This window comes from Myotis brandtii, unplaced genomic scaffold (genome assembly GCF_000412655.1).
Source record: "Myotis brandtii unplaced genomic scaffold, ASM41265v1 scaffold510, whole genome shotgun sequence".
Classification (NCBI taxonomy): Eukaryota; Metazoa; Chordata; class Mammalia; order Chiroptera; family Vespertilionidae; genus Myotis; species Myotis brandtii.
This window is the reverse complement of record NW_005369443.1, coordinates 1,299,473-1,314,681: the sequence shown is the minus strand read 5'-3', so window position 1 is coordinate 1,314,681 and position 15,209 is coordinate 1,299,473. Positions and strand designations below refer to the sequence as shown.

The 15,209-nt window shown below is 36.6% G+C and overlaps 1 protein-coding gene across 13 annotated transcripts in view; it reads right to left on the bottom strand.

Annotated features, from left to right (window-relative positions):
* Nucleotides 1-15,209, bottom strand: part of GTF2I (general transcription factor IIi) — a 118,397-nt gene that overhangs the window by 87,105 nt on the left and 16,083 nt on the right. For 12 of the 13 annotated variants that reach the window (XM_005877219.2, XM_005877220.2, XM_005877226.2 and 9 more), the window contains exons 2-3: nt 8,403-8,506; nt 3,653-3,791 (exon numbers count right to left, since the gene is read on the bottom strand). In XM_005877219.2, the coding sequence (XP_005877281.2) occupies nt 3,653-3,791; nt 8,403-8,506 (243 nt within the window). Of the gene's footprint in view, nt 1-3,652; nt 3,792-8,402; nt 8,507-10,221; nt 10,231-15,209 lie in introns of those variants that run through there. The other variant, XM_014548513.1, reaches the window with a different exon arrangement.

Here is a 15,209-nt window from a genome sequence, read left to right as displayed (position 1 = left end):
AGGGCCAACACACAAAAATTCCCTGTGGAGCCACCCACCTTGTGCTCTGGCAGAGGGAGGGTGAAGTGGACTGGAGCTGTGAGAGCAGAACCCAGGACTGGGGACTCAGGGGATAGAGCTCAGAAAGCAGACACCCCAAGTTTCCTGGACTGAATCATTTCCTCACACAGCAGAGGACATCTTTCCCACATAGACATCTGCCTTGCCTGAGGGGGAAGACAGTCAACACACCCTATTGGAAAACACCTTGCCCTGAGGCCACTTAAGAGATTAAAAGTAACAATTAGCCTCCAGACAGAAGCAACTGTTCCACCCTGTTGAAAAAACTCATGTCACACCTGAGGATGATTGGCTGGGGGCAATTCTAGTCTGAATCCTATAAGTCCGTAGACAGAAGCAGTCTCTGGAGGCTTTGAGTCTTTCCCTGATCCAATTAGTCAGAAACAGCCTTTAACACTGTCCTGCACTAGACACAGTGGTTCTCAACCTGTGGTCACAATTTGTAACAATGAAAATACATCCTGCATATCAGATATTTACATTATGATTCATAACAGTAGCAAAATTACAGTTATGAAGTAGCAACGAAAATAATTTTATGGTTGGGGGTCACCACAACATGAGGAACTGTATTAAAGGGTCGCGGCATTAGGAAGGTTGAGAACCACTGTGTGACTTGAGAGGTGTGGAGGATCTACCTAAAACATAGTCACAAACTCAAACAGACCACCAAAATGAGGAAATAAACCCCAAATGAAAGAACTAGCAAATTCTCCAGAAGAGATAAATAAAGCAGAGATAAGAAATTTATCTAAAACAGAGTTCAGAGTAATGATGTTAAAAACGCTCAACAGCATGAAAAAAAGATATAGGAACTATGACAAAAGAACAGTCTGAGATAAAGAGTGACATAACACAAATAAAGAACACATTGAAAGGAATACACAGCAGATTACGGGAAGCTGAGGATCGAATCAGTGAATGAGAAGACAGAGTTGAAAATATCACTCAATCAGAGAACCAAAAAGAAAAAACAATTAAAAAACAGGAGGACAGCTTAAGGGAACTGTGGGACAATGTGAAACGTAACAATATTAGAATAATAGGTGTGCCAGAAGAAGTAGAAAGGGAGAAAGGAATAGAGAAGGTGTTTGAAGAAATAATGGTAGAAAACTTCCCTAACCTGGTAAAGGAAAAAGTCACACAAGTTCAGGAGGCACAGAGAACCCCAAACAAGAAGAACCCAAACAGACCCACGCCCAGACACATCATAATTAAAATGCCAAAAATTAAAAACAAAGAGAGAATCTTAAAGGCAGCAAGAGAAAAGAAAAATGTTACCTACAAAGGAGTTCCCATAAGGCTGACACTGATTTCTCATCAGAAACTCTACAGGCCAGAAGGGAATGGCATAAAGTACTCAAAGGTAATGGAAAGCATGGATCTGAGACCAAGATTACTCTATGCAGCAAAGCTATCCGTCAAAATAGATGGTCAAATAAACAGTTTCCCAGACAAAAAAAAGGCTAAAGGAGTTCATCATCACCAAGCCAGCATTACAAGAAATGCTAAAGGGATTGCTGAGAAGTAGAAACAAAGAGAGAAACCTAGCCATACAGAATTAAAATGGCTATAAATAAGTTCCTCTCAATAATAACCCTAAATGTAAATGGATTAAATGCTCCAATCAAAAGGTGTAGGGTAGCTGAATGGATATAAAAACATGACCCAACTATATGCTGTCTACAAGAGATCTACCTCAAAACAAAAGACACATATAGGATGAAAGTGAAGGGATGGAAAATTTTTTTTCCAGGCAAATGGAAAAGAAAAATAAGCTGGCGTAGCAATACTCCTATCTGACAAAACAGACTTTAAATGCATCATGCTAAGCGAAATAAGCCAGTCAGAGAAAGATAAATATCATGGAGGGGGGTAAGAGATCAACCGAAGGACTTGTATGCATGCATATGAGCATAACCAATGGACATAAGACACTGGGGGGTAGGGAAAGCCGGGGTATTGTCAAAGGCGGGGAAAAAAAAGGACACATATGTAATACCCTTTGTAATGCTTTAAGCAATAAAAAAAATAAAAAAAATAAAAAAATAGAGTCGGGGGTGGGGGGGGAAATATTCTAGAATATAATAGAAGTAATCCTTTTATTTGCAGATTTTTAATATTTCCTACAACTTTTGTGATATCATACTATGTTAGTATAGTTTTGGTAATAATATTATACTTAAAATCCTTTTATTCTTGAAATATTAATGTTTATTCCATGTAATATTATTGTATGTAAGATCATTTTTCTTGAATAATTGGTGTTTATTGCATGTAACATCATATTTAAAATCATTTTTCTTGAGATATTAATGTTTATTGCATGAAACATTATTATATTTAAGATCGTTTTTCTTGAACTATTAAGGCTTATTGCAGGTAACATATTTTAAATCGTTTTTCTTGAAATAAAAAAAACAGGAAAAAACATGTAAAACTCTGATTTTTATATAGCTGAAGTCAGCAAAATATCAAAGACAACTAAATTCAGTTGTTATTATTGCACATCTGGATGTTATAATGATGGATTAGTTATGTTTGGAAGAGTAATAAAATAAAAACATATGTAATTTGTAAATTATTACATTTATTCCATAGTTTCTTTTTCTTGCTTTCATTTCAGCAGAATTATGAGTTATATTGTTGTAATGAACATTATCACAAAATTTGTATTCTGTTAGCAGTGTTGCCAAATTACACCACTATTCTTGAGTCATTGAAAAAAAAAATTACTACCATTAAATTTAAATGATCATAGCTGGGTAGGGAGGAAGGCATATAGCGAAGGGGAAAAGATACATTTTTTTAAAAAGGACTAAAAACACAAGAAATGAAATTAATGAATTAAGAAACCTAATCTAAGTTGATAATAGAAATTTAAATTTGGATCTTAAAAACATCTATCTTACATGCCAATATAGATAGATATACCAACCATTGTTGTTTTCTTTCTGTGTTTAAAAAAAAAATGCTGCATCACAGAATTAATATAAAATCTATGGACAGTGCTAGGTTAAACACAGATACAAAATTGTCATACTGTGAAAGGCCATAGGTATAAATACCCTACAGTGAATTTCTCTACTGCACTGGTTCCAGTGTCAAGTAAGTTTACCAACTGGATGAACTCCCAATTGGAGGATCACAGAACTCAATGAAGACTGACAAGTTGATTCCATTGAGGGAGTTGAGGAGACCTGTTTAACTTTGCATCACGCTTAGAAAAAATTAATGCACAGACTTGTTTTCAACACACCTATTATCTATCAAGAAAAGAACTCCTTATGTGAGTAAGAACTTTCACTCAATTCAAAATTTACCTTCTCTTTAATCTGTTTCACCAATTCAGAGTAATGCCTAGCAAGGAGCAGAGTATAATTAACCATTTTCTTAAACTCTTCAGTATTTACCCTTATATATTTCCATGTCAGTGATTTGTTTTGAGCCTTTTGAAATGTCTCTATGGACATTTCAGAAAGTATTTTTTTTAGTATAAATCTCATTCTGCTTTAAAATACCACATGTGTTAATGCATAAATATTTAGGTTTAATATTTATGAAATACAAAAGATGAAAATACAATACTCACAGTATTTCACAAAATCTTTCTGAAAATCCTTTCTGGTGTTGACAAAAGCACGTCCTCTCTCCGTTCCAACAACAAACACATCTGTTTCGTACACTGCAATGCAGGCCACTTCTGCCTTGGACTTGGCCAGTTCTTTACACTGAGATAGAAACAATGAAGTGTTATATACAGATATAAGTTAAAAACATTGTTTCTGCTGGATGAATAAAAAATCTCATCACCCGGCTGGCTTGGCTCAGGGTTCAGGTGTGTGGACCTATGAACCAGAAGGTCATGGTTCAATTCCCAGTAAGAGCATATGCCCAGGTTGCAGCCTTGATGCCCCATAGGGGGCATGCAGGAGGCAGCTGGTCAATGATTCTCATCATTGATGTTTCTGTCTTTCTCTCCCTCTCCCTTCCTCTTTATAATCATTAATAAAAAATATATTCTAAAAAAAACACCTTATCACTTAATCTGTCTTAATATATAATATGGAAACATAAAGTTCCTAGCTTCTGGCCTTAAAGTTATACACAAAAACAAGTCCCCATTTTTTTAAGGTACTTCTCTTTTTTAATAGTTTTTAACCCTGATTTTAAACAGAAGAAAACACAAAATTTATAAGACAAAGGGCAAAGACCTCTTGTAATCTGTTAAAGGCCGGACCCTCACCCCGCCCCCCCAAAAAAGGACTCAGATATGCACACAGACTTACTGGAGAGTACTCTCAATAATGACATCTGTGAAGTGTGAGGGGAGCAGGATTGGGCACCTGCATCAGGGGAGCTCTGGAGCTGGAATGGTCCTTCCCAAAGAAGGGGAGAGATCTTGGGCAAGGGATCTTCTAACATGCATGCAGCTGGGGTGATTGGTGCCTTTAGAAGGGTCTGGAAGCCATAGCATAACACCCACTACTTAATCCCACCTCTAGAAGTTTCTCCATATATATACACAACTGGAATAACTTTTAGGTGTGATACTTATTACTAAGAATGATGTTTACTAAGTATATTCCTAAGAGATTAAATATTATTTAAAATCTTAGAGTATATAACATAATATTCCATTTTATGGATATACAATAATTCATTTCATGTTAACCTTATTGAAAATGTTCCTGATTCCAATTAGCACTCCTTAAAATAACATTGAAACAATAATCAAAATCTTTATGTGTATTTTTAAAAAGACATTTTTATTGATTTCAGAGAGAAAGAGAGAGGGAGAGAGAAAGAAACATCAATGATGAAGAGAATCATTGATCGGCTGCCTCCTACATGCCCCCTTCTTGGGGATTGAGCCCACAATCCAGGCATGTGTCCTTGATGGGAATCGAACCCAGGACCCTTCCGTCTACAGGCCAATGATTTCTCATCAGAAACTCTACAGGCCAGAAGGGAATGGCATGAAGTACTCAAAGGTAATGGAAAGCATGGATCTGAGACCAAGATTACTCTATGCAGCAAAGCTATCCGTCAAAATAGATGGTCAAATAAACAGTTTCCCAGACAAAAAAAAGGCTAAAGGAGTTCATCATCACCAAGCCAGCATTACAAGAAATGCTAAAGGGATTGCTGAGAAGTAGAAACAAAGAGAGAAACCTAGCCATACAGAATTAAAATGGCTATAAATAAGTTCCTCTCAATAATAACCCTAAATGTAAATGGATTAAATGCTCCAATCAAAAGGTGTAGGGTAGCTGAATGGATATAAAAACATGACCCAACTATATGCTGTCTATAAGAGACCCACCTCAAAACAAAAGACACACACAGGATGAAAGTGAAGGGATGGAAAAGTTTTTCCATGCAAATGGAAAAAAAAAAAAAGCTGGAGTAGCAATACTCATATCTGACAAAATAGACTTTAAAAGCATCATGCTAAGCAAAATAAGCCAGTCGGAGAAAGATAAAATATCATATGATCTCACTCATTTGTGGAATATAATGAACAACACAAACTGATGAATAAAAATAGAGTCGGGGGTGGGGGGGGGAATATTCTAGAATATAATAGAAGTAATCCTTTTATTTGCACGAAATCCGTGCACTTGGGCGAGGGAAAGGGGGATGTCCGACTGACGTAGAGGCAGGAGAGGCTCCCACCACTCTGCTGCACTCATCAGCCATGAACCCAGCTTCTGGCTGAGCGGCGCTCCCCTATGGGAGCATTAAAATCCTTTTATTCTTGAAATATTAATGTTTATTCTATGTAATATTATTATATGTAAGATCATTTTCGTTGAATAATTTGTGTTTATTGCATGTTGTAACATCATATTTAAAATCGTTTTTCTTGCGATATTAATGTTTATTGCATGTAACATTATATTTAAGATCGTTTTTCTTGAAATATTAAGGTTTACTGCATGTAACATATTTAAAAGTTTTTCATGAAATAAAAAAATGAAAAACACCACTAAATATTCAAAATTGAATGTAAAAAAAAAATCTGCTCATTCTATCTTTCCCTTAATTAATTAGTAGTAAGAATTACCAATGTGTGAAATTTTTAAAAGAACTACAAAGTCTAAAAATATATATAAAAATAAAAATATTTTAAAATAAATAATAAAACATCATCTTAAATAAATGTTACACTTAGTGCAATGATCAGAAATCTTTTGAAGTATTATAAAGCCATAGTAGAGAACTTCCTACCTAGAGGTGAAACCAAAGTTGTTTCTAGTAGGAAGAATCATGCTGTACTATAATTTTGTTACACTACATTTATATCAGATGTACTTAAGCTGCTCACTGTAATAGTATATTACTTACTTTGTGATAAATGAGAGTGCATTTTTATTGCATTATTCACCCTCTTAGTTGGACAGCCCTGTCACCAAAGGCAGTATTTATTAAACAGCAAAGCAAAGTTCATGTACTATCTAAGGATTACATAAAAAAAACCTATAGGCCAAGCAAAGAATGAAGTCAACCTAAACACCTATAATTATACTTCATAATATACAACTAGGAACATAAGGAGAGATACTTTTACCCTGCTGATGTGGATTAAATAAAAGCTAAGAATAATAAAGTGACTGCCAAAGATGAGAAAACTATAAAGATATTCGACGGAAGAGAACGGATCCTATGTGACCATATATTATTCTATGTAGAGATTAGTAGGAAAGAAAATATTTTAGTATCAACAGAATAGGATTTAATCTCTAAATTAATATTTAACATTACGGGCCAAATTTGGCTGATTTTATGATCACAAGGCAGAAATAGTGACTCTCAGAAAATAACAGTAAGTAGCCACTAACCATTCTGAAATTTCTTTCTTTGAGGAGATACTTTTTTAAATTCTTAAATAGCAGAAAAAAGAATTGCCCTAAGGGGAAAACAAAAAAGAATCTACAAACTATGTCATACTGAGACCTGTGAAGTTAAACACTATCTAATACCAGTTAACACTTAATACAGAAAATACATAGCTTCTGCCCCACCAGCGTGGCTCAGTGGTTGAGCTACAACCAATGAACCATGAGATCATGGTTTGATTCCCAGCAGGGCACAAGCCCAGATCTCATGCTCGATCCCTAGTAGGAGGCATGCATGAAGTAGCCCATCAATGATTCTCTCATCATTGATGTTTCTGTCTCTCCCTCTCCCTTCCTCTCTAAAATCAATAAAAATATTTTTTTAAAAAGAAGAAAATGCATAGCTTTCTCCTACTTACAATATTTAATTTCAATGTGTCAAAAAATACCTAAATCTGATGTTTTATAAATCTACTAGAGGCCCGGTGCACGAAATCCGTGCACTTGTGAGGGGAAAGGGGGGTGTCCGACTGACGTGGAGGCAGGAGAGGCTCCTACCACTCTGCTGCACTCATCAGCCGTGAACCCGGCTTCTGGCTGAGCGGCGCTCCCCTATGGGAGCACATTGACCACCAGGGGGCAGCTCCAACATTGAGCATCTGCCCTCTGGTGGTCAGTGTGTGTCATAGCAACTGGTCGTTCCACTGTTAGGTCGACTTGCATATTAGCCTTTTATTATACAGGATGAGCTCAAATAATAGGTTTCAAGCTACATATCCATAAAAACATGATAAGTAAATTATACTAATAGTTTGCTATAGTTATATAAGATATAGGTCTTTGGAAAATAAAGAGCTAACACACTACATATTTAGGTATCAGGTGGCAGGGTAAGGACAATTATTAATGCATAGCACAATAAAATAAAGGGTATAAAATACTGAATATGCTCTTGTGACCCAAAATTCTGATGTTTTTTTATACAGATACTATAAACAACAGTACCACATTATAATATACCAACTCATTCTGAGAAACTTCAAATATTACACATAAATTCAAAGTTAATCACTGTAAAACAAGGGATTACCTAAGATATCTGTAGGTAAACAGTTAAAATTAAATGTAAAATATTAAACATTTAGAGAAGTTAAGAATATTCTGGCCCAGCGACATGGCATCGACCTATGAACAAAGAGGTCATCAATGCACATGCCCAGATTGCTGGCTAGATTCCCAGTGTGGGGCATAAAGGAGGCAGCCAATCAATGATTCTCTCCCATCATTGATGTTTCTATCTCTCTCTCCCTCTCCCTTCCTCTCTGAAATCAACGAAAATCTATTAAAAAAAAAACACAAAAAACAAAAACGTGTGTTTTTTAAAAAAGAAAAACTAGAAACATATTACTAGTATATGTTTTGTAAGAACAAATCAATCTCATCCACAAATCCAATCTTATCCAAACATGGAAAGTTTACAGAAGTGTAAAGCCATCTCACCATGGACTCAAGAGCAGACATGAGAAACGTCACCACCATTCTGCTCTCTGAAGACTCTTCATCTTCAACCGGCAGGGCAGACATTGCTACTTGGGCCATGATCCCTGTGCAAGATAATTAAGAAGAAAGTGAGTAACTGAAATACAGTGTTCTGCTAAATGTAAGGTTATAGATGTAAGGTCTTCCACAAACTGCTTTCATTTATATCGCATAAGAGAAAAATAAGGCTCAAAAACCAAGTATTATTTGCCAAAAACTCCTACTTCATAAAATAGAGCTTCTATCTCATAACTTTCCATCTAGTTTTATTTCCATAAAATTAGTTCAGCATCATCCCCCAAAATAAATTCCGAACCAGTTAAAATTTCTCCCAAGTAAAACAAAGATACACGTCACAGCCGAGCTGTAGTTTATCAAATTACATCATAGAAAATAGATGCAAAATTCCCTTTGTCCCATATACACACTGATTATAGAAAAGAGGGGGTAAAGTAGACTGAAGCTGGATGAAGATTATTTCTTCTTTCTTATTAAAGAGGAAATAGGTTGCAGAACAAATGCCATCTAAGATTCCTTTACAATACAGCATATTATTCTCTTTAGAAAACATTTCTGATACTCTGATATCAGCAAAAAGCCTCAACTGAATTTCAAGCACTGTAAAAATATAACACATAAATATCAAATAGTAAGTGCTGACAAGGATGTGGAAAAATTTGACCCCTGTGCACTGCTGTTAGGAATGTAAAATGGTGCATCCACTGTAGAAAACCATTTAGCAGTTTCTAAAAAATTTAAACAAAATTACCACCCTGTTAGAGTGGCTCAGTGGGTTGAGCGTCGTCCTGTGCATCGAAAGGTTGCCAGTTCAATTCCTGGTCAAGGAACATGACTGGGTTGCGATTTTGACCCTCTCTCCCTTCTCCCTTCTAAGCTTGTCCTAGGACAGGGGTGGGCAACCTTTTTGTGAGTGCGTGCCAAAACCAGCAAAATCTCTGACTCAAAATTCTTCTGCGTGCCAACCCTAATTTTTTGAGAACATGTTACGCCTACTTGATATCTCTTAAGGTGTATGTATGTGAAGAACCTTGAAGAAATAATAAAATTCATTCGAGCGACAAAAACACAGTATACGATGATGAAAAATACATTTATTTTTTAATGTATACATGTACACTGATAGTCCGACAGAAAGCTTTATGACTCCATTTGATATTATCAGTGGGACTTTTGCTGCTGCATCACTGATGACAGAAATCTTAATTTTACATCAGGTTTATATTTCGTGACCTTCAGAGATATGCACGAGCTACTACTTTCATCCGTCAGGCTACTCCTATTACGAGACTTAACAAAATTCATCACTGAGAACAAAGATTCACAAGCATATGTGGATGAAACCAAAACACTGGTCGGATCTAGGAAGGCAGGGAGAGTTAAGGCAGAGGCATAGAAATTGCTCTTCCCCTCTCTCGTCAATCCATGTCTATGGCCTTTAAGATAACTTGTTATGTAAAATTATTTATCTAAGATGCACCTACACTGAATTTATCTGAAAAATAAAAAAAGTCGATATTAAGAAAAAAATTGTAAATGGAAGATTATAAGAGAGGGTTTCGCGTGCCAGCAAAAGTTACTGGCGTGTCATGTTTGGCACGCGTGCCAGGGGTTGCCCACCCCTGTCCTAGGATAAGGATTAATAATAATAATGGTAAATTTAAAAACACACACACACAAAATTAACATGCTGCAAAAATCCCACTTCTGTGTGTATACCCAAAAGAACTGAAAGCAGGGACATGAACAGATATTTGCATACCCATCTTCATAACAGCATTATTCACAATAGCCGAAAGATGGGAACAACCCAAATGTCCACTGTCAGATAAATGGATAAACAAAATGTGATCTATAGATGCAATGGAATATAATTCAACCTTAATAAGGAATGAAGTTCTGATACATGCTATAGGACATAGATGAATATTGAAAATATTCCATTTTTAAAAATAAATGAATAAAAAATAAGGACATTATTCTAAGTGAAATAAGCCAGACACAAAAGGACAAATATTGTATAACTTTCTCACATGAGACATCTGTAACAGTCAAATTCAAAGAGACAGAGTAGAATGGTAGTTGTCAAGGACTAAGGGGAGGTGGTAATGGGGAGTTACTATTTAATGCATATAGCGTTTCAATTTGGGATGGTAAAAAAGTTCTGGAGATAATGGTGATGGTTGTACAATAATGAGAATGTACTTAATGCGAGGAATAATATATTTTAAAATGGTTAAAATTGTACATTTTGATATCAAATTAAAAAGCAAAAACATACCACATAAGACACTCTAAGGCAAAAATCTAAAGCAAATTTTTTTAAATTCTCATACTAGCCCTGGCAGGTGTGACTCAGTTTCGTCTATGCACCAAATGGTCTCAGGTTCGATACCTAGTCAGGGCACATACCTAAGATGCACGTTCAGTCCACATTCAGGATATGTTCAAGCGGCAACCGATCGATGTTTCTCACATCAATGTTTCTCTCTACCTCTCCCTTCCTCTCTCTCTAAAATCAACTTTTTAAAAATTAAGGACTAGAAGTATAAATGGGAATTTAAAAAAACACATCTATATATATTTAATTTACTGAATACTTGGGTGTCCCTTAACTGAAGCCCCAATATTCCAAGAAACATACAGAGCTGTTAACATGAAAATCATCTTGGTTAAAAATGTACCTGAATCTTTTCCCTATTTTTAAACAGGATGATCTATTTCCTTATTATTAAAAACTCTGATCTATTTCCCATCTGCTACCACGTGAATCAACTGCTAGACTAGAATTAGGCATCAACATATAATAAAGTATATATACTGAGGAAATAAAAGTTAATAATAGCCCTGGCCAGTATGGCTCAGTTGGTTGAGCATTGTCTCATGCACCAAAAGACCCCTGGTTCAATTCCCAGTCAGGTTTCAGGTTTGATCCCCAGTAGGGGACAAGTAGGAGGCATGTTTCTCTCTCAAATTGATGTTTGTCTCACTCTCCTAGGTGCACAGGACAACGCCCAACAAACTGAACAACACCGGCCAGGGCTGTATTTCTTAATAATCTAACATTTCCTTTAATTCTCCAGCAAAAGAAAAAGGAAATGTGTTCTCATTTTACAAATGCAATGACTTGTCAAGGTCATTGCCCTAGCAGGTTTGGCTCAGTGGATAGAGCGTCAGCCTGGGGACTGAAGGGTCCTGGGTTCACTTCCAGTCAAAGGCACATGCCCGGGTTGCAGGCTCAACCCCCAATAGGGAGCGTGCAGGAGGCAGCCAATCAATGATTCCCTCTCATCATTGATGTTTCTATCTCTCTCTCCCTCTCCCTTCCTCTCTGAAATCAATAAAAATATATTTTTTAATTATTTTAAATGTGAGGCCCATGCTAAAAACAGCTTCTTCTAGGTATCTGGGAATACTACCTGCCTGGGATCACCATAATCCCAGTTCAAGGATTCAGGTTCCTTGGACCACCAAGGAAATGTTAACCCAGAACACAAATGGGGATGTAGGCTGGTTTAATTCTCAATTACTCCTTTTTTGCACTCCTAGTTTATTAAAGAGAAGGGTCCCTATATGACCCCTGAATTTTGTACAAGTTCTGAACTTTGATTTCTAAGATTCTCATCTCACAATGTTTTCAAAACTCAAGTTCATATCCAGCCAGTGTGGCTCAATGGCTGAGCATCGACCTATGAGCCAGGAGGTCATGGCTTGATTCCCGGTTAGGGCACATGCCCAGGTTGCAGACTCAATCCCCAGTGTGGGTATGGGTGTGGGGCATGCAGGAAGCAGGCAATCGATGATTCTCTCTCATCATTGATGTTTCTATGTCTCTCTCCCTCTCCCTTCCTCTCTGAAATCAATAAAAATATATTTAAAAAAACAAAAACAAAACCACTCAAGTTCATGTGGTGAAACTGGCAAACGCCCACAGGACAAAGGTAATTCTGAATTCTAGTATCGGAATTCCCACTTTTCTTTTAATATTAGCCTTTTCACATTATCCCTCCAAAATGTATCTCTATTTTATCAACTTTTTGGTATTTTTACCAACATTTTGCTTTATAATTTTATAACATGCTTATGAGTTCCACCAACTCCAGGAACCACACCTTATATTATTTATTCTCAAGAACAAGTTATGAATTAGCCAGAACTAGTAGATTACAAGGTTACAAATTCTCAATTCAGACCATCTCAAGTAAAGAAGGGAATATTTATTGGTCTGTTTATTATTCATTTCACTTTAAAAGTTGCACTGCTAGACCCAGGAACATAAGACATCATTAGAGTTATCTCTATTCCCTCCCTGTGGACCTGCCTCACTTCTTGAGCAGATGGGTTTCTTCCCTAACACAGAGAAACAGACCCACGTTTCTTTAAGTTTACCACACACCTGTACTATATAATCCAGAGGCAACAGACTATCATATCTTCCTGCTACTGTTTGCACAAACATTTTAGGGGTCTGCGTCACAAGCTTATCCTACCCAAACCCAAAAAAAGATTACCTGGGATACACTGTGATTAGCACTACAGCTAGAACCACATGAAATAGGAAGATAGGCAGCTACTCAAAAGGCAAAGCAGGACACTTATCTGGAGGAAAGAGATGAGAAAAGCATGCCAGGAACACAAAACATAACAGCTACCTGAGTCTGCCATATCATCTTTCAATTCCCTTAATTCTTCCATTCTGAATGTTTATCTTTTGTGACCCTAACTTTGATTTTAATACTTTTGTGAGGTTCAAATATGAACAAATTGGATGTTCCTGTTTCATTTCCTTATCTTTTATCTTTGTCAACTATTGTTTCATAGATGTGATGGCCTTCATTTATCTTTCTGAAAACGGACTCCAGCCATTCTTTAAAATCTCCTTGAGTTTCTTGTTGGAGATCCATTTCAGGGATTGGGTTTATCTGTGTCTTTACTATTCTGTTCTACCTCAAAATATACCAATAATTAATTCCACATAATTTTTTTCATTTCCCCATACTTCTGCTTTGAATTTACTGATCCTTGTTGTTAATACTGCACAGCAAAATAACAATTATAGTGAGTGGAAGAGAACTCTTGAGGATTTTCACAGACACCATCATCACTCTAACAAAAAAAAACGATGTTCTTAATATTTTTTATTATGCTAATCTCTAAAATATTACTAAATTTTCAACATATATCTGCTTCCAAGTAAGCTTCAGGTAAGACTGTTAAGTAGAGGAGACACCATCACCATGATCTTGTTTTTTTATTATATTCATGTCCTATTTCTTTCTTGTGCTATTATGTTGTTTTCAACAAACATCTTTCCATTTCAATCTTACAACATGCAATCTTAAATCAAGATATTAAAAAAAAGATATTTTAGTGCAATCACTTTATTCTATTATTTTAGAAATGAGAAGCCCAACCCAGAAAGATTAGCCATCCTGCTTAGGTCATACAGTTAATTTCTGTTTCTTTGTTATGGGTGGGGCCACAACATTAGTAACAAAGAAACAGAATCCGGAGGATGGGGCCCAGAAATCAGGATTTTAAAAAGATTCCCAGGTGATTCTAATGTGCAGCCAAGGTTGAGAACCACTGATCTAGATGAACACATAACTTACTTCACAAAACGCTGCTGACAGCCACCAGTTGGCTGGTGTGCTTAATGGTTAGAGCATCCGCCCGCGCACCAAAAGATTGAGGGCTCGATTCCTGATCAAGAGCACATACCTTGCCGAAACCAGTTTCGCTCAGTGGATAGAGTGTCGGCCTGCGGACTGAGGGGTCCCAGGTTTGATTCCGGTCAGGGGCATATACCTGGGTTGCGGGCACCCCCCCGGTGGGAGATGTGCAGGAGGCGGCTGATCGATGTTTCTCTCTCATCGATGTTTCTGACTCTCTATCTCTCTCCCTTCCTCTCTGTAAAAAATCAATAAAATATATTAAAAAAAAAAAAAAAGAGCACATACCTGGGTTGCAAGTTCGATCCTCAGCCCTGGTTGATCCCAAGCCTTGGTGGGGGCACATGCGGGAGGCAATCAATACATGTGTCACTCTCACATCAATGTTTTTCTCTCTCTTCCTTTCTCCCTCTCCCTTCCTCCCTCCCACTCTCTCTCTAGAAAAAAAAAAATCAATGGAAAAATATCCTCAATGAAGATTAAACAACAAAAGGTTAAAATTAATAAAGACGATGCTCCTCCAATTTATTTAGTTAATATCATTATCTAATATAAACATTAGTATCAGAACTGGAAGTTAGTATAACTTGGTTAAAAGCATTGGTTCTAACTGCCTAGGTTTATATTAAAACTATCCTTCACAATAGTTCTTCTGGATTAATTAGTATCTCAAATCCTCATTTATTTCAACTTTAAAATGGTAATCCTAACAGTCCTCTGCTTTAGGACACAGGATTGCTGTGAAGATTAAATGAAGTAATGTAGGTAGCACCTTGAACAGTAAACTCATTATGAGCTCTCAAAAAATGTAAATATTTGTCACTGGTTTTATTGCCTAATTCTCCCACCACCATCCCCAGTTTTGACATGCCCTCCAGTAGAGAGCTTGCTATTTTTATTTTTATTTTTTTATTTTTTTTAAATATATTTTATTGATTTTTTACAGAGAGGAAGGGAGAGAGATAGAGAGTTAGAAACATCGATGAGAGAGAAACATCGATCAGCTGCCTCCTGCACATCTCCCACCGGGGATGTGCCCGCAACCCAGGCACATGCCCTTGACCGGAACCGAACCTGG